We start from the raw sequence: 18,049 nt of genomic DNA, 5'->3' as shown, positions 1-18,049 counted from the left end.
TGGTCCTCCCCCATGCAGGAGGCCCGGGTTTGATCCCTGGTCAGGGAACTAGATCCCGCATGCTGCAACTAAGACCCAGCGCAGCTTAATAAATAAATAAAAAAAATAAAAAGCAATGAAATAGTTATGTAACAGATTCTTTCTTTCTTTTTTCCTTCCTTCCTTTCCTTTCCTTCCTTCCTTCCTTTCTTTTTCTTCTTCTTCTTCTTTTTTTTTTTTTGCTTAAACAATGGACATATGTTTCTCACAGTTCTGGAGGCTGGGAAGTTCAAGATCAAGGTGCCAGCCCATGTTTCTTTGATTTTGATAAATTGCTGGAAGAAAGGAAGCCATTCATTAATACATATGTGAATGTGGAACTGGAAAAAGTTGCTGGTTTTTATTTTTAAATTTGAAAAACTTGCATTCATTGCTAAAGTTTAATTTCTTTTAAATAAATGATACATTTGATTAGTTTTGCTATTAAATTAATTGGAAAAATATTTTCTTAATTTCTGAAGGAATGACTCGGGCAAAAAAAGAACTTAGCCGAAATGAGGACTTCATGAAACTCTATTATCATCTAGAGTGCATGTTTGCACATACACGTAGTACTTCAGCAAGTGGCATGTCTGCTATCAAAAAAGGTCTGGTTTTTCTTTTAAAATTTTATATTGTTTCCTCTTTATCAAGGTTAATTTTAAAATTATGCTCCATTGATCCACATGTCTATTTATACCTACTTATATTTCTGTAGCAATAGACCTGTTAAGTGCTAAAAGATCTTATTCTTCAACTTAGGATAAATATATATTCAAGCAGTTCATAAACTTTAAATATATAACAGAAGTTAGTAGTAGTTGTTACTGGTAGTGAAAATTCTCAGAACTACCAAAAACTGATTTATAGCTTAACTAAATGTGAATTTTTCCCTTCTCTTTGCTGCTGATTCTCATTTGGAGTCTTTCTCAGAATGAAATTTTCATAAAAATTCAAAGTTTATTTTACAGTAAGGTTTGTGTGCTACCCAGGTGCTACTTACTGTTTAAATAAAAAGAAATAAGTTTTAATGAATCCATTTTGAAAAGGGTAATTAAAATACATTAATGTAATCGAATATGGAAAAATACAGAAAAATTTTTTGTGTTTTGTTTTTTTACAGGAGATGAAGATAAAAAGTTCTGCTATAGTCATCCAAAATTAAAGAAATTAGAAGAAGTTGTAGTTGAACACTTCAAGTCATGGAATGGTAGGTCGTATTTAATAGACTCAAGGCATGGCAAAGTTATTGAAAAAGCTAAAACTCTGACTCATTAGTTTGTGCTAACATTTCTTATGGAGAAGATGAGCTTTTAATTATTCTGGATAATGAATATAGAAAAGCTCTGAGAAATTTTGGGAGCATAGGCACCAGGGGAATGGTGGAAATGTTAAGAATAGGGTATTATGTGAAAAAGAAAAGTCAGCCTGGGGCAGTATAAGGGAAGCAGATAATAAAACAATGTATAATATAATGGTAGGGAAAAGTAAGCTAGGTGAGAAAATAGAGAGTCATGAAGAAGGCTATTTTATACAGGGTTTTAGAGCAGACTTCTTTGTAGGGTGATGTTTGAGCTGTTACCTGATGGAAGTAAGGGAGCAAGCCTTGTGGATTTCTGTAGGAGGATCATTCCTGGCAGAGAGAATAGCAGATTCAAAGGCCCTGAGGCAGTAGGGTGCTTGGTAAGATTAAGGATCAGTAAACAAACCAATTTGGCTGGAGTAGTGTAATGAGGATGAGTGGTGTAGGCAGAGGTTGGAGAGATAGCCAGGGGCCAGGTCATGTAGGGTTTGTAGGCCATGTCAGGACTTTGGATTTTATTCTGTGAATGCTTGTGATTTGTGAAACTATTACAGAGGCATTCGGAGCAGCAGAGTGATGTGATCTGACTTATATTTTTAAAAGATCACTCTTGTAGACGTTGGCCAATTAGGAGGCTATTGTAATAGTCTAAGATGATAACAGATGATGATAGCTTATACCAAGATAGTAATACCAAGCAGTAAGGTGGTTCTGAGAAGTGGTTATAGATTCTAGATATATTTTGAAGTTGGAGCCAACAGTGTTTATCGATGGATTGGACATAGAGTATGAGAAAAAAAATCATAAGTGTAGGAGTATGTGTGTGTGTGTGTGTGTGTGTGTGTGTGTGTTTGCAGATGATATATACGAACAAAGAGAAAACTAACAACATGGAGAAGAAAGAGCAAACATATTAGGATGCTTTTGAGACATCTAAGTTGAGATGTGTAGGCAATGGATAAGTGAATCTGGGTCTCAGAAGAATGGTCTGGGATATTTTTATCTGTTTACATATATATAAATAAATTTTAGAGTTATCAGCATAAAGGCAGTATTTAAAGTTTAGAGAATGGATGTGATCATATCACCAGGAATACAGTTTAGGGACAAAGGGCCGGGAATTAGTCCTGCAGAATACCAACATTTAGAGTTCAGAGGGGAAAATGCCACAAAGGAGATTGAGAAAGAAACCAGACAGTGAATTATCAGAGATGCTGAGGGAAGAGACTATTTCAGTAGGAAGGAGTGGATTGTGTTAAATACTACTGAGAGATGTGGTCAGATGAACTAAAAAGCATCCACTGAGTTTGGCAATATAAAGTTATTGATGACTTTGGTAGAGCAACTTTAATGGAATGAAGATAGAAAGGCAGGCTGTGGGCTGTTGAAGGAGATAGGCTTTGCACTGAAAGTAGCTATTGATCTGCAGTTGGTCAGATGTAGAGCCTTGATGCTATGCTGATTCAAAGGAGGTTTATCTGGAATAATTTTCCTTGCAACAGCAGCTGCTTCTTTTTCCTTATGTATTAGACATTAACTTCATATGTATTAAGTCATTTAATTCATAAGGTTGTTATGAAGACTAAATGAGTTCATATATAAAACGCTTAATGTAGTCTCTGGCACACACATGATGATTAACATAATATAAATCATGTTTAAGAAAGAAGGATTGTCAAAGTCCCATGCAAGGTTAAAAAACAAAAGAAAGCAAATAACAAAAAACTACACACAACTTGCAATTATTAACCAATTGCTATGTGCAAGTCTACATACTTTATATTTACTGTTTCATTTAATCATCACCTCAATGCATTTTAGATATTAAGAAACTAAAGTTTAAAGAGATTAAATGACTACCATGGTCACACATCGCCCAGAGACTTAGTGGTCCAGCCTCAAAGTCATGTTTTTATTTATGCATTCTACTCCTCCCAAGCACAGAGACATGGGGAGCAGCTTTGTGATTGACTGTTGGGTATATTCTTCAGTTTCCTTGGAGAATTTGAACATATCAATAATTCGGGGACAGAATACCAATGGCCTGGATTAAGACAGTGCCTTTAGTGAGCAGAAAGGAAAGGGAAGATATACAAAATCAGTGAGAGCTCTGCAGTCCTGTGCTTCTGATTTAGAAGGTAAAGGGGAATAACAGGCGTCATGCATGAATTGAAGGACTGGTCAAAAGGTAATTTTTATTTGGTTTGTTTAGGTTTTTATTTTATGACAGCCAATGAGAGATAAGGAGCCAGATTTATTAAGATGACTAGAAAAGGTAGGAGGAAAACCAGCAAAGTTGTTTAAGATGCCTTAAATTATTTTTTTGAAAGAATTGTCACTCACTAGTTTATAGTTTCAGGTTTGTCTTTTGAATTAGTTCTCATCTAAATGCTTTTATAAAAGTTGTAATTAAAGTATTTTTGTTATATAGCTCAAAAGACATCTGACAAGAAATGTGATGAGACCAGAGTTATGATCTTCTCTTCATTTCGAGATAGTGTTCAAGAAATTGCAGAAATGCTTTTACAGCATCAGCCAATTATTAGAGTAATGACTTTTGTTGGCCATGCCTCAGGGAAAAGCATGAAGGGTTTTACCCAGAAGGAGCAACTGGAGGTAATTATTTTTGGAGATGATGAATATAAAAGTAAAATTGATTAGCTTTGCACTTATGCCTTTTTTTGTTTTAACTCACTGGTCAGGTGGCTACATCTTAAAGATAGTTTTGTAGTAAATGTATAAATAAAACTAGGCATATTTTGAAAGACCAAAAAAAAGTGGGTTTTTTTGGGATTTTGAAATGTTGTTTTAAAAGTATAATGGTTAAGCAGAAAGGCTCTGGATTCATATTATGTAGGTTGGAATCCTGGTTCTTCCACTTATAAGTTTCTTTACTTCCTGTGCCTCAGTTTTCCTTATCTGTAAACATACCCTGTAGAGCTATTGTAAGCATTAAATGAAATCGTACTGTAGAGCCTTCAAGAAATGTTTACTATTTATTTATCTTAAGTCACTTTAGTTATTTATTCCAAACAAATAATAAGCTTACACTTTTTTCTGTTATCTAAAAATCTTAACTTAAAAATATGGTCAGAGGAAACCATGGTGGTATTTAAGGTAGCTGTATGCTCTGAATATTGGTCATAAATTTTTGAGTGCTATGATGTTTTTGGGGAAATTTTAGACTATAGATTTTTATAAGCTGTATACAGGGTTTTTCAGGTTAGCTATAGGTCTACACTTGAGTAGCCTCTGACAGTTAGGTATGTCTTTAATGTCTAATTCATTTTGAAAGATCCTTTCTTGATTCTGTCAACATTAATAGATGAAGACTCCTATTATTAAATACTTCTTATACCAGTCCCCACTGTACTCAAAAGAGTCTGTTTAAGCAAACTGGATCTGGTGGAGAGAGTCTAGGAGGTTTTCCTGAGTCTGAATGTAACACTTTTCCCTATCTCAAGTCTAATAAGTACTCTAAAGGGTTCAGGCATCTAGTGGGTGATTATTATAGATTTTATTGACTTTGTCTTTTACTCACTTTTATCAATAATATTTTTTTTAAATAAATTTATTTATTTATTTATTTTAAATTTATTTTTGGCTGCATTGGGTCTTCGTTGCTGTGCGCGGGCTTTCTCTAGCTGCGGCGAGTGGGGGCCACTCTTTGTTGTGGTGCGTGGGCTTCTCATCGCGGTGGCTTCTCTCGTTGCAGAGCACGGGCTCTAGGTGCGCCGGCCTCAGTAGTTGTGGCACGCAGGCTCAGTAGTTGTGGCTCGCGGGCTCTAGAGCGCAGGCTCAGTAGTTGTGGTGTATGGGCTTACTTGCTCCGCGGCATGTGGGATCTTCCTGGACCAGGGCTCGAACCCGTGCCCCCTGCATTGGCAGGCAGATGCTTAACCACTGCGCCACCAGGGAAGTCCCGATCAATAATATTTTTATGTAGGCCAGGGTAATCCTGGTAAACAATCCTTTTTATTACTCCTATACATAATTGCTTTCATAACAGCAGTTTTATTCTGAAATAAGCTTTCAAGCAAATAGTTGTAATTGAATTATTCATTTATCTAGAAACAAGTGATGAAGTCACAGAGGAAGTTGGGGGCCAGATTGTTTAGGACCTTACATTTCCATTTTAATGACTTTGGCTTTTACTCTGAGTAAGGTTAGAAGAAGACCTTGGAGAATTTGGAGCAGAGGAGGGTCATGTCCTGATTGATATTTTAAAAGAATCACACTGGCTGCTGTCTTAAGAATAAACTATAGGGGCTAAGGGTGGAAATAGGAAGACCAATTGGAAGACTTATTACAATAATTCAAGCTAAAGATGATGGTGGCTTGGACTAAGGTGGTAGCAGGTTGTGAGAAATGATTGGATTCTGGATATATTTTGAAGGTCAAGCTGACAGGACTTGTTGACAAATTAGAGCGGGATATGAGATAAAGGAGTGTGAAGGCTGACTCCAAGGTGTTTGGCCTGAGCAACTGAAAAGAGTGGCTATTAACTAAGGTGGATAAGACTGCAGGAAAGGCAAGTTTTGTAGAGAATATTAGCTTGGTTTTGGACAAATTAACTTTGGCATGCCTATGAGATTAGTGGTTTTCAAACTGTCAAAACTGATGGAGGACCAGTTTATTTCCATTCAATACGTCAATGGATGTATTGGATGTACATTCAATACATCCATTGTTGGTGCTCCCAAGCCTTGGTGCCTCGTGGATTTATGCATGTGACAGTGAAAATAAATTAAAACACCGTGAGATGGAACCTAAGAAGAACGGCCTGCAGGTATTGAGGCGGGGCAGTGGGCTCATCTGCCTGCGGCCGAGGCGCCGGGTTTGAGGATGCCCGGCAGCTTGTCGGAGCTTTGAACGTTACAACAAAAATGAATTACTGGGCTTCCCTGGTGGCGCAGTGGTTAAGAATCCAGCTGCCAATGCAGGGGACACGGGTTTGAGCCCTGGTCCGGGAAGATCCCACATGCCGCGGAGCAACTAAGCCCGTGTGCCACAACTATTGAGCCTGTGCTCTAGAGCCCGCAAGCCACAACTACTGAGCCCGTGTGCTGCAACTACTGAAGCCCGCGCGCCTAGAGCCCGTGCTCCGCAGCAAGAGAAGCCACCGCAATGAGAAGCCCGCGCACCGCAAGGAAGAGTAGCCCCGCTCTCTGCAACTAGAGAAAGCCCACATGCAGCAACGAAGACCCAACGCAGCCAAAAATAAATAAATAATAAATTAAAAAAAAAAAAAAGAATTACTAGAAAAATAAGCTTAATGAAAAACAAAGTTCATGTCTAAATTTTTTTTTTTTTTTTTTTAGAGTCAACAGATGGGGAATACTCTGTCAAGTTTCTAAACTCTTTCTCTTAGTTTTTGTAGTCTTGTCAGCTGGTAGTAAACAGTTTGTGAACCAGTAATGGCACCAGTAATAAATACTTCATGGATTGTACTTTGAGTTACACTGTTTTAAACATCAAGTAGCGATGTTAAGTAAACAACTGAATATATGTCTTGACTTCATGGGTTCATGGAAATATATATTTGGGAAGCATCACCATGTAGATGAGACTGGATTGAATGAAGACAGAGAAGATGTCCAAAGACTGAGTCCTGGGGAATCAGAATAAGTGGCTAGTGAAATAGGAGAAAGACCAGGAGAGTGTGGTATCTCCTGGAGGAGGAAGTGATTAAATGTATAAATGCTGCTGGTGGGTCATATAAGATGATAACTGGGAATTGACTATTGGAATAAGAGAGGAGAAGGCAAATGACCTTGAAAAGAACATTTTCAGTGGAATGGTGGGACAAGCCACCATTAAGAAGAGCTGGAGATAGCAAGTACACAAGTCTTTCAAGGATTATTACTAAAAGGAGCACAGAGATGGAAGTAGTTTTTTGCTTGTTTGTTTTATGTTGAGATACATAATAGTATGCTTGTATGCTGATAGGAATGACCAGTTGAGAAAGAAAAATTGATGATAGAGCAGAGAGAAGAGTATTGCTGGAATGATCTTTGAGTAGTTAAGGGAAAAGGAGGGGATCTGGTATAAAACTATGGGGGGTGACCTCAGTTAAGAACACGGATAGTTTGTCCAAAACAATAGGAGGGGAAGGTAAACTATGCAGGCACAGGTAGAGGTGGGTGTGTAGATGTGGCAGTGATACCTTGCGGAAGGTCTTTTTTGATTGCTCAGTTTTTGTCATGTCACCAACTGAGAGTGAGGATGGGGAGGAAATGTTGGAAGTTTGGTGAGAGAGGAGTGAGGAGGAGAATGGGGACAGTGAATGGATTAGGGAAATATAAGATGATTTTCAGATAGCACTAAGGGCTCACTCAAGGTGAGATATTATGAGTTTAAAGTGTAACCAGTCAGCATGGTTGGTGTTTTCCTTCAGCCACATTCAACTGTGTAAATACAGACCCGGTGGAAAGTGGGATATAATCAGTGTTGCAGTTTAGTTAGGAAAATGGAGGAGAGAGAAGCAAGGGAGTGGGTTGTAAGCTAGAGTGTAGTGTAAACAGCAAATAAAAGGTAGGATCAGTAGATTATAAGTCCTGGTGGAAGTTACTTAATCACTTATTCCTGTCTTTGATTAATTAAACAACTTCTGGTTCATATTTATTTTTTGAACTCTAGGGAAATTAATATCAATCCTAGGCAAATAAATAACAATTTAGCTTATACCTGCTTCTAAAAAGAAAGTTCTTTGACATCCTTTATTAACTTATTAATTATTTATATTAAAGAATTATTTTTTTTACAACTCTAGCTCTGTGGGCTTTTTTTTTTTTTTTTTGATCTGGACAAAAAGGACATTTGTTTTAAGTTACATACAGGTAATGTTAGGTCAGTCTTTCCTTGGCTTAATGTCATTACAGATTCCAAAGGGAAATGAATTATTCTTAACTTTTAATTATGACCATTGGTTCTCCCTGTATTCTGTTTTTCCATATTGAAGGAAAACTCTTTGACTAGTGTTACTGGAAAGGTTTCTAAGAGGATTTAACATGATAAATTTATATTTATTATCCTACTTTTAAAGTGGTTGTTTTAAACAAAAGAACTAGCTTAAGGATTAAGACAATAGGTTTTTAGAGTCAGAGAGACCTAGGTTTAAATGCTGATGATTATTATTACTTATAGAATAGTAGAATGTTTGAGCTTGAAACGACTTTATGGTCTTTTGTCATGGGTCCATAGCTATGTCTATACTTTGATAGAGTTCATATTTCCTTTTTGTATATACTCCCCTAATATTTTCTCCTGAAATTTACTTTTTAGATATGAGGTCTGATAACTGTCCTTCATACTAGCCATTTTGTTCAGGCATTCTTACATTTTAATAGGCATTTATAAAGATATTAGTCAAAAGCATGACTGATTCCTCTGGAATACCATCATTTAATTTTTGTTTCTATTCTCTATCTATCTATTGACCATGATCTTATTTAATTACCACCACTGCTACTATTCCACCATCCATAAACCTGCAACACTGATGTGAGTGTATATATGTATGTGTGTGTATGTAAATGAGGAAACAGGCTCAGAGCAGTTGAGAACTAAGTTTATAAGGCTTAAGGAAACTTTTCAAAATATTTGTTGACTTTTTCATTAACTCATTGTTATGCTAATGTAGTTTCATTAACTTGATCAGAGAGAAATCCTGGTGAAGGGGAGAAAAAAAATTTTTCCTCTACCCTTACCGAGTTCTTAGCTGAGACCTCTGTAATGAAAGATTAACAAGAGAAAAACAAACAGAAGCTTATTAACATGTATACCTCATGTATGCATAGGAGATACTGAGGGAAAAATGAGTAACTCCCTGAAGTGGCTTAGAATACAGATTTAAATATCATCTTATGGGGAAAGAGAAGGGGGGGGGTGCACAGGGGAGAGTAAATGATTTTTAGGGAAGATGAATGGAGCCCTAAAAGAAAAGATGGGAGGTATGATAGTTTGTGATAAAGTGTGTCTGGATGTAGTGTGGACTTTCAGTGTCTTGTTGAGTCAATTTTCCCTGGTTGATGAAACTCCTGGGGAGGGGATTTATGACAATTGAGTTCCTTCTGGAGGATCTGCTTTTAGACAGATAAGGGGAGTTCAGAGAAAGCCTCTCCCTGCATTTGCTGTTTTTTGAGTGCCTATAGCTCAAAATAATCAATATACCAAAGCAGCATAGGTTGGGGCAGCATGTTCTAAACTCCTACAGTCATATTTTGGGGTGGCATATTCTGCTACCCTTCACTGGAATGACAGTATAAAAGGTAAAATATGAATTCTATTTTTTTAATTAAAAAATTTTTTTTATTGAAGTGTAGTTGATTTACAATGTTGTGTTAATTGCTGCTTAGAGCAAGGTGATTCAGTTATATATATATATGCATTCCTTTTTTATATATTCTTTTCCATTATGGTTTATCCTAGGATACTGAATATAGTTCTCTGTGCTATACTGTAGGACCTTGTTGTTTATCCATTCTACATATAAAAGCTTACGTCTGCTAACCCCAGCCTCCCACTCCATCCCTCCCCCAACCCCCTCCCCCTTGGCAATCACCAGTCTGTTCTCTATGTCCCTCATTCTGTTTCTATTTACAATACGAATTCTAGAAGTAATAAAACAATCTTACTTTAACAATAGTTTAATTATTAAACTTACTATTATTGTTAAATTTACTAACAATAAATTTAGGTCTAAGACATGATAAATAACAGTAATTGCTCTGGGCCACGTATCTGCTTTACACCCCTTTTAGTGATGCTAAAAATAGTATCTGTGGTTTCTCATTCACGTGTAAATTGTTAGCAAAACCTTTTGGAATCATAACCGTTATTAAAGCAAAGAAATTGGGACTGCCCTTTGCATTTTACCACAATGTCTTTTGGCTTATATTGCCATTTTGCCGCTTCTTTTCCTATTCGATAGTACTTTGGGTGCTGATTTTGAATCTGATTTCAGGGACAAATGGAAAAAGTATGCTTTGATCTACAATTCTCTTATACTTGCATCTAGTTATTTTTAAATCATTTTAATTTTAGGTAGTGAAACAATTTCGTAGTGGTGGTTACAATACATTGGTTTCTACTTGTGTTGGTGAAGAAGGTTTGGATATAGGAGAAGTTGATCTTATAATATGTTTTGATGCCCAGAAGAGCCCAATTCGTCTTGTGCAACGAATGGGTAGAACTGGCCGCAAACGTCAAGGCAGGATTGTTGTTATCCTTGCTGAAGGACGAGAAGAACGGGTAAGTAGACTTGTGGAAATATAATTTGACAATTGAAATTTGAGAAACAGAGCCTAAAGACAAGTATCAATCTGTTAACATTCAAAGTCCAAACAATCTGTAGGTAATTGTGATTGATTTCTGTTTTCCTTTGTATTAGATTCTGCCTGTTCTTTTCTTGTAATTAGGAGAATTTTTGACTGGATTCAGTCTTAATATTTTTATCCATATAAAGAAACATATTTTTGTACTTCAGTGTTATTAATTTTGAGACACATAGATACAAAAATCAATATGTATTACTTTGTGTTACTATTTCCCTGTGCTTCTAAGACCTGCTTTTTTGTGTTTAGTTGTTTTTTGTTTTTTAACTACAGTGAGCTGAGAATGGTTTTTTTTTATATTTTAAAGAATTACCTAAATCAATCAACCAACCAACCAACCGACAAGAATATGCACCAGGGATAATGTGTAGCCTGCAAAGCCTAAAATATTTACTTTCTGGCCCTTTATGGAAAAGTTTGCTGATGCCTATTCTAAGTGATAAGGGACTTGAATGATATTCATACTTTGTTGTAATCTTGGGTGACAGGTCTTCCTAAATACGATGTTGTATCAATACATAATATTATTTTGTGTATGTACACTGAAGTATTAACTTTTGTAACTGAGTGGGACTATTTCTGTGGCTAAGTAAATAGTTTTACATTAAAGATTTTCTCATTAATTGTGATAGTTTAAAAAAATTGATTTAAAATGTTTTATAAACCCTTTAAAAATCATCCTGAAAAATGAATTTTTTCCCCCCAATACTTTTCATGTGATTATAGCATATTCTTATGTAACATCCAGTTTATCTATAAAATGATTCCAACAAATGAAATGTCTGGCAGCTTTTGAAAGTCTATGTATTATCACTGAGTGGAATTGGATTCTAACTAATTGTATTATCTTAGGCAACTCACTTAATGTGAGTTGCCTTAAGTGAGTTGTTAGTTGTTAGTTTAGATATCAGGTGTTAGTTTTCCTATCTGTTAAGTAGTCATAATGGCCCACATTTGGTGAGTAGCTACTCTGTGCTGGACAGTGTTGCAAATGTTTCAAATGCATTATTTTGTTTAAATCCTGTCAGCAACCCTGTAAGGGCAGTACGAGTGCTTTTCTTGTTGTATACAGTAAAGAAAATTGACACGTAGAGAGATGAAGTAACAAGCTGAAATAAGAGAATAGTATTTTTTTAAAAAGCAATTTACACTTATATATAAACATCAGCCTTAATCAAAAATAGCAAGATACTAAAAAAAAGACAGATTTCCTTTGTACAATATAGTTACTAAGTTAAGCTTTTATAATAATGAATTTTGAAATGATTTTCATCAAGAGTTAATTAAATAGGCTTCAAATTTAAGACAACAGATATTCCATTCTTCACGTATTTAAGTGGATCAGAGTTTACTGTTTAGAATAAACTCAGACTAATATAATAACTGCTTGTCGTGGCTTGGTGATTATTATAGAAATAATGTGATTTGATGTTTGTTTTTGCAGACTTATAATCAAAGTCAGTGCAACAAAAGAAGTATTTATAAAGCTATTTCAGGTAATAGGCAGGTCCTTCATTTTTACCAAGGAAGTCCACGAATGGTTCCTGATGGAATCAATCCACAATTACATAAGATGTTCATCACGCATGGTATCTATGAACCAGAGAAGCCTTCTCGGAACTTGCAGCGAAAGTCATCTATCTTTTCCTATAGGAAGGGTAAATAAAATTTTTCACATTTGAGACATGCATTTGTTTTCCTCTTGTTCATTAGCAGGTCATATATTGATATTTTTCTTCTATGAGAAACTCAACGTACATTCTAGGATGTTATAGATGTTCACTTTGAGAAGGATAAGAGATGATTAATGAGGCAAAGGGAAGGAGACACTGGCAGTACAGAATGAAAGAAACTCAGTGTTGGGAAAATTAAAAATATCTTACCAGCCCAGAGAATCCTCTTTACAAATTGTGGAAAAGAAAGAAAATAGTTTTATTATTGAATAAGCATTAAGCCAATTACAATGTGCATTGTAAGCAATCCACTGAGATGATACAAAGACAGAAAGAAATTCTACCCTATTCATCCAAGCAGTCACAGTCCTTTACATCATTTTCTTAAGATTAACAGTAACTTGTCCTCATATAAGAGGACAGCACCATTTGCTGTATGTTCTTTCATAGTTCATTCCAAATTCACCTGGTAATTGAGGTAGCCATTTGTGTTAGCTAGTTGCCTTTATCCAAAGAAATAATAAAACTTCTCTGTCTCTATGACAAGCAGATAAGGACAGCTCAGAGAAAGGTGCCAAGGCTAAACTCTGCAGGTGTATGGGAGATAGGGACACTATCTTCCTTGATGTTTACATTTCAAAGAGATGGCTCCTAGGTCCCTAAGAAAATCATTTCTCGTTGGAAAGCTGGCTAGAGGCTTGCTTTGCCTTTACAACGATTTGCATAAATATCAAAGGGTTAAATAAAGGATTTAGGAACATTAGGTATCTCTGGAATTGCTCCCAGAAAAAGGGAGGGGGAATTGTTTATTTCCGTCTCTGCAAAGGAGAAAATTTTCTTTCTTTTTTAAAAAATATTTATTTATTTATTTATTTGGCTGCACAGGGTCTTAGTTGTGGCATGTGGGATCTTTTGTTGCGGTGTGCAGGCTTCTCTCTAGTTGTGGCATGCAGGCTCTAGAGCACACGGGCTCAGTAGTTGCGGTGTGCAGGCTTAGTTGCCCTGCGGCATGTGGGATCTTAGTTCCCCAACCAGGGATCGAACCCGCATCCCCTGCATTGGAAGGTGGATTCTTAACCACTGGACCATCAGTGAAATCCACCCCCCCCCTTTTTTTTTTCAATTTACTGTTACACCAGATAGTGGTGAAGTTAGATTAAGTTGTTGGTGATATTGAGTCAGTAAGAAAAAAAATACTTTGGTGCCAGGGAGCATAGTAATGAGAGTGCTAGCTTAAGAACTGCAGAGATTTTGGTGATATCAAGAAAATATCTGGAACTATTAGCACTATAAAAATGAGAAACAAAAACTTTTTTTTTTTAATTTTACTTAATCTTTAAGGTAAGCTTTTAAAGAATCATAAAATCATGTAGTTATATTCTAAGATTTGGAAGAAATCTTAGGGGTCATCTGGTCCAATTACTTACCAAGGTAGGGATGTTTTCTGTAGCATTCTTGTTAAATGTATATCCAGCCTCAACTTGAACATCTTTGTTAATGGAAATTGTATTCTTTTATGAGGGTTCATTCCATTGTTGAATAGTCCATATAGAAGAAGTCCCTCTGTTGAAAAAAAAATTCTGGCTTTGTACCTTTTGCTCATTGATTTAGTTTTGGCTTTGCCAACTGAAATAAAATGCACAATGTAAAAGTTGAGAATTATGTTTTTATTTGGGGTATTACTGAGGACTATAGCCCGGGAAGGCAGCCTCTCAGACAGCTCTGAGGGACTGTTCCAAAGAGGTATAGGAGGAGCCAGGATATGTAGGAGTTTTTGCTGAAAAAACCCCTAGTAGTCGAGCATCAAAAGATTACTGCTAATCACAAAAAACAGACGTCTCAAGTTAATGATTTTAGTGCTTTTTTACGTATGGGAAGATGCAAGAGTTTGGGCTCATTAAAATTATACCTTTGATATACATCTTAACTATCTGGGGCCAGTATCCTGTTTTTCTCCATGCTGAAACCCCCTTGGGGGCAGCTGCAGTGGCTGATGGCTTGATGGCCCCATCATCCTTTGTTTACTGAAATGGCAGGCGACTTTCTTTGCCAACAGCTTCTAGACGCAAAGAGTGGATTTGATCTTTGGTTTACGTAGGTGGCAGTTCTTTATATATTTGAAGACAGTACCTCTCAGGTTTGTTCAACTGATTTCTACTGGTTTTCATTACCATGAAGTTGCAAAGTTCTTTCCCTCCTAGGCACCTGCTTTGGACTCACTCACTTAAATTTGTTAATGTTCTTTCCCTTAACTCAGAGCCATTAATCAGTGCTTTTTGGATATGCCTATTAAACCTAATGCAAATCCACTTAATAGGAATATACCTGTCATTTTACAAGACTTCGCTAAATTTTGGGTTAAAATGAAAGGATAGTATGTATTTTGAATTCTCTTGAATTTATTTAAAAAACTAGATTAGGTTGGCATACATTTCTCTTAGTGATCATTTTATTTTTATAGATGTTAATTAACCATATGTTTAATGATTGTTTATAAAATGTTACTAGGGATGGATGGTAAAAGTCTAGAACCTGTCCTTTTTTAAAAATTGAGATAATATTAGCTCATGTTCATTTTTCTGTGCTTTTTTCTTCCGTTTTCTCTGATTTTTCAAGTGTCAGTGATTCATCTTGCCAAGATAGTGTGTATGAATGTAATCTTCTATGTATTAGTATATAATTCATTTGGGCTTAGAGGTCTGAGTTTATTTAAAGTGACTAGGAGAGTGGAATACCTTTCTACTTCAAAAGCCTTAGTGCCTCAGATTGCTAGATCTGAAAGGGACCTGAGAGATCACCTAGTTCAAACCCCTTATTTTATAAAAGCTTTCTATATAATATTTGGGACTAGCTAAGACAGAAGCTTCCTGATTCCTAATTCAGTAGTCTTTCTGATTTTTTTTTTCTGCCCTCATCTGTATTGGGACCAGAGTTATAGGTTTGTATTTTTTATCCTTTCCATGTTGGTGATTGTTTTCCTTCATAGAGATTATGGAAATAAAAAAGGGTTAATTTACTATACATTTTTTAAAAAGTATATTATTATGTCATTTTTTAAAGCAGTAGGTCTTTCCTATCCCCTTTCAACGCCCCCCCCCCCCCCATTTAAGACTTTAGTCTTGGCATCTCCCCTGCCCCCACACCAGTTTCAGATAACTTTTCCGATAACGTTATGCTAGAATCATGATACTAGTTTTCATCTGTGAGTTATCTGTTTCCTGCCAGGTCTTAGACAACAAAATGGAGAGAGTCCAAAAGAAACCAGGACTGAGAGCCTAGCTGCCTGGTGATGTTTTGCTAATGAAGTCATTACCAAAGGTTAGCTCTAGATGGAAGGGTGCACTAGTACTTTCAAAGAGGTGAGAGAAGTTTAGGAGCTATGTAGAAGCAGGAAGTGATAACCAGAGTGTTTATATGAAGAACACTAATTTTAAGGTATAGAATCAGTGGTTTAGCAGAGACGAGTAGACATAAACAGGTAGAGCATTTGAGTTGATGTCGTATATTTTGTGTTTGCCTGGCAGATTTTTTTAAACCTCTTTTCAATTATTTTTTAAACTTATAGGAATGAGGCAGAGTAATTCAAAGAATGATTGGTTCTTATCAGAAGAAGAATTTAAATTATGGAACAGACGATATAGATTAAGAGACACTGATGAAATTAAGGAAATAACATTGCCTCAAGTTCAGTTTCTATCTTTACAAAATGAGGAGAACAGACCAGTAAGTTGAACATGTTTTCAGATGCTCTTTATAGCGACTGTGCAATAGCTTTGGAAGTAAAGAGAATGAATGTACATGATCAGAATGTCAACTTATGTAAAAATTAAGAATGTAAGCAGTGTAAAAGAGAATACTAAACTCTAACTTGGTAAAACTACTACTTTTCTTGTATTCCTTTTTGTATATATATTTTTACATGACTGTAATATATTTACATAAGTTCTGACTTTTCTTATTACTTTCTGCATATGAACATGTCTGTGTAGGTGTAATTTATATGATTGTTATGTTACTCTGCAATATACCATAATTTGGCTCTTTCCCTGTCGTGTTTTAGAATTATTTTCAGTATATTACTAATATAAAATTATGCTGTCATGAGCATCTTTGTACAAACTTGTTTTCAATTTTTGTTTTGTAATTATAGTAAAACTTTAAATTGGATCTTAGACTTGTTTATTTTGTTTATTATGAGCAAATTATTGATGAACTTAATGAAAGTCAAGAGAATTGAGCAAAGGTTACATATGAACCTAGAGAACTAGAAAAACAACCTCAAGGAAGACTCCTTTGGGAAGATTTATAGGGCTAGAACTATATGGCTCTTGAGAAATTGTATTTTATTCACTAACAGGGAAAGTGAGAAATGGCAATAGGCATGAAGAATTGGGATCAGTATCACTGAGAGATTATGACTGCCTCTTTATTAGATTATAGAATATAAATCTAGGATGATAGTAATTTTGAAGCCACACATTTTCTTAAATATTGCTGTTAACATGGGACTATATAAACAGGAATATGACCAAGTAGTAACTCATATAACATTTATTTATTTGTGTATTTCATTTTTAATGACATTTATTGTTTTCTTTCTAATTTTACAAGCAATACATGTAACAGTTATTTTAAAAATGTATTTAAAAGGGCATCTTTGTACTTTATAAAATTATTTTCTTTTTTCTCCTGAGGTTTTAATTGAAAATACCTAAATGAATTAAAATTATTTATGGTAGGCTATCGGTATATTAAGTATTTTTTAAATCAGTGTGTGAAATCTGAGTATGTGTGTTTTTATTATGTTAAATCATCATTAATCAAGACTCAAGAACCAACCACTGGAATTCATCAACTCTCTCTCTCTGAATGGAGACTGTGGCAGGATCATCCTTTGCCTACATATCAAGTTGACCATTCAGATCGATGTCACCATTTCATAAACATTATGCAAATGATAGAAGGAATGAGACATGAAGAGGTAGGGTTCTACTGTAACTTTCTCTTGCTGGTATGACAGTGAAACTAGAATACTTAATCTTTATTCTTCTTAATTTGAAGTCTTTATTATAAGAAACAAGTATTTATTATAAATAATCATAGCTAGACTATTTTTGTTTTTCTATATAGCTTCTTGTGATCTCAGTGAGGAACTAGTTTTCTGTCTTAGGAGAAGTAGGCCTAGTTAGAAGAATGTCATCTGTGAATATTGATAGACCAGAGTAGAATTTTAATACATTTAATGATTTTTTAAAATTTTCTTTTATTTAAAATTTTTTTTTGGCCGTGCTGCATGGCTTGCAGGATCTTAATTCCCTGACCAGGGATTGAACCTGGGCCCCAGCAGTGAAAGCATCAAGTCCTAACCAATAGAGCTCCAGGGAATTCCCATTTAATGATTTATATAAACTGTTTGTAAAGCTAATTTAAGATTATTGTTAGATTGGGATCTGCATAAATGTTCTCTACCATATAGGTCATTTGGTATGTCTCTTTTATCCTGGTGGTAGTTTAGAGATTTAGTGATTTCTTGAGCAGTTTCCTGATTATTCTTCCTTGAGAGAGTCAGAATGATGAACCTATTATGAGTGTGAAATCCAAAATGCCTGGGTTAGAAGCCCAACTTTACCTCTTACTAATTGTGCATCTGTAAGTTACTTAACCTCTTTGTGCCTCAGTTTTATCTGTAAAATGGGGATAATGATAATACTTTCTTCATA

At 35.5% G+C, this 18,049-nt stretch overlaps 1 protein-coding gene across 2 annotated transcripts in view; it reads left to right on the top strand.

Moving 5' to 3' along the window:
• Window positions 1–18,049, top strand: part of FANCM (FA complementation group M) — a 55,268-nt gene that overhangs the window by 15,420 nt on the left and 21,799 nt on the right. For both annotated transcript variants that reach the window (XM_068545752.1, XM_068545743.1), the window contains exons 7-13: window positions 501–626; window positions 1,142–1,228; window positions 3,753–3,937; window positions 10,367–10,573; window positions 12,101–12,314; window positions 15,895–16,052; window positions 17,155–17,310. In XM_068545752.1, the coding sequence (XP_068401853.1) occupies window positions 501–626; window positions 1,142–1,228; window positions 3,753–3,937; window positions 10,367–10,573; window positions 12,101–12,314; window positions 15,895–16,052; window positions 17,155–17,310 (1,133 nt within the window). The remainder of the gene's footprint in view (window positions 1–500; window positions 627–1,141; window positions 1,229–3,752; window positions 3,938–10,366; window positions 10,574–12,100; window positions 12,315–15,894; window positions 16,053–17,154; window positions 17,311–18,049) is intronic.

This window comes from Eschrichtius robustus, chromosome 1 (assembly GCF_028021215.1).
Source record: "Eschrichtius robustus isolate mEscRob2 chromosome 1, mEscRob2.pri, whole genome shotgun sequence".
In the NCBI taxonomy this organism is placed as follows: domain Eukaryota; kingdom Metazoa; phylum Chordata; class Mammalia; order Artiodactyla; family Eschrichtiidae; genus Eschrichtius; species Eschrichtius robustus.
This window is presented reverse-complemented; position numbering and strand designations above follow the sequence as displayed.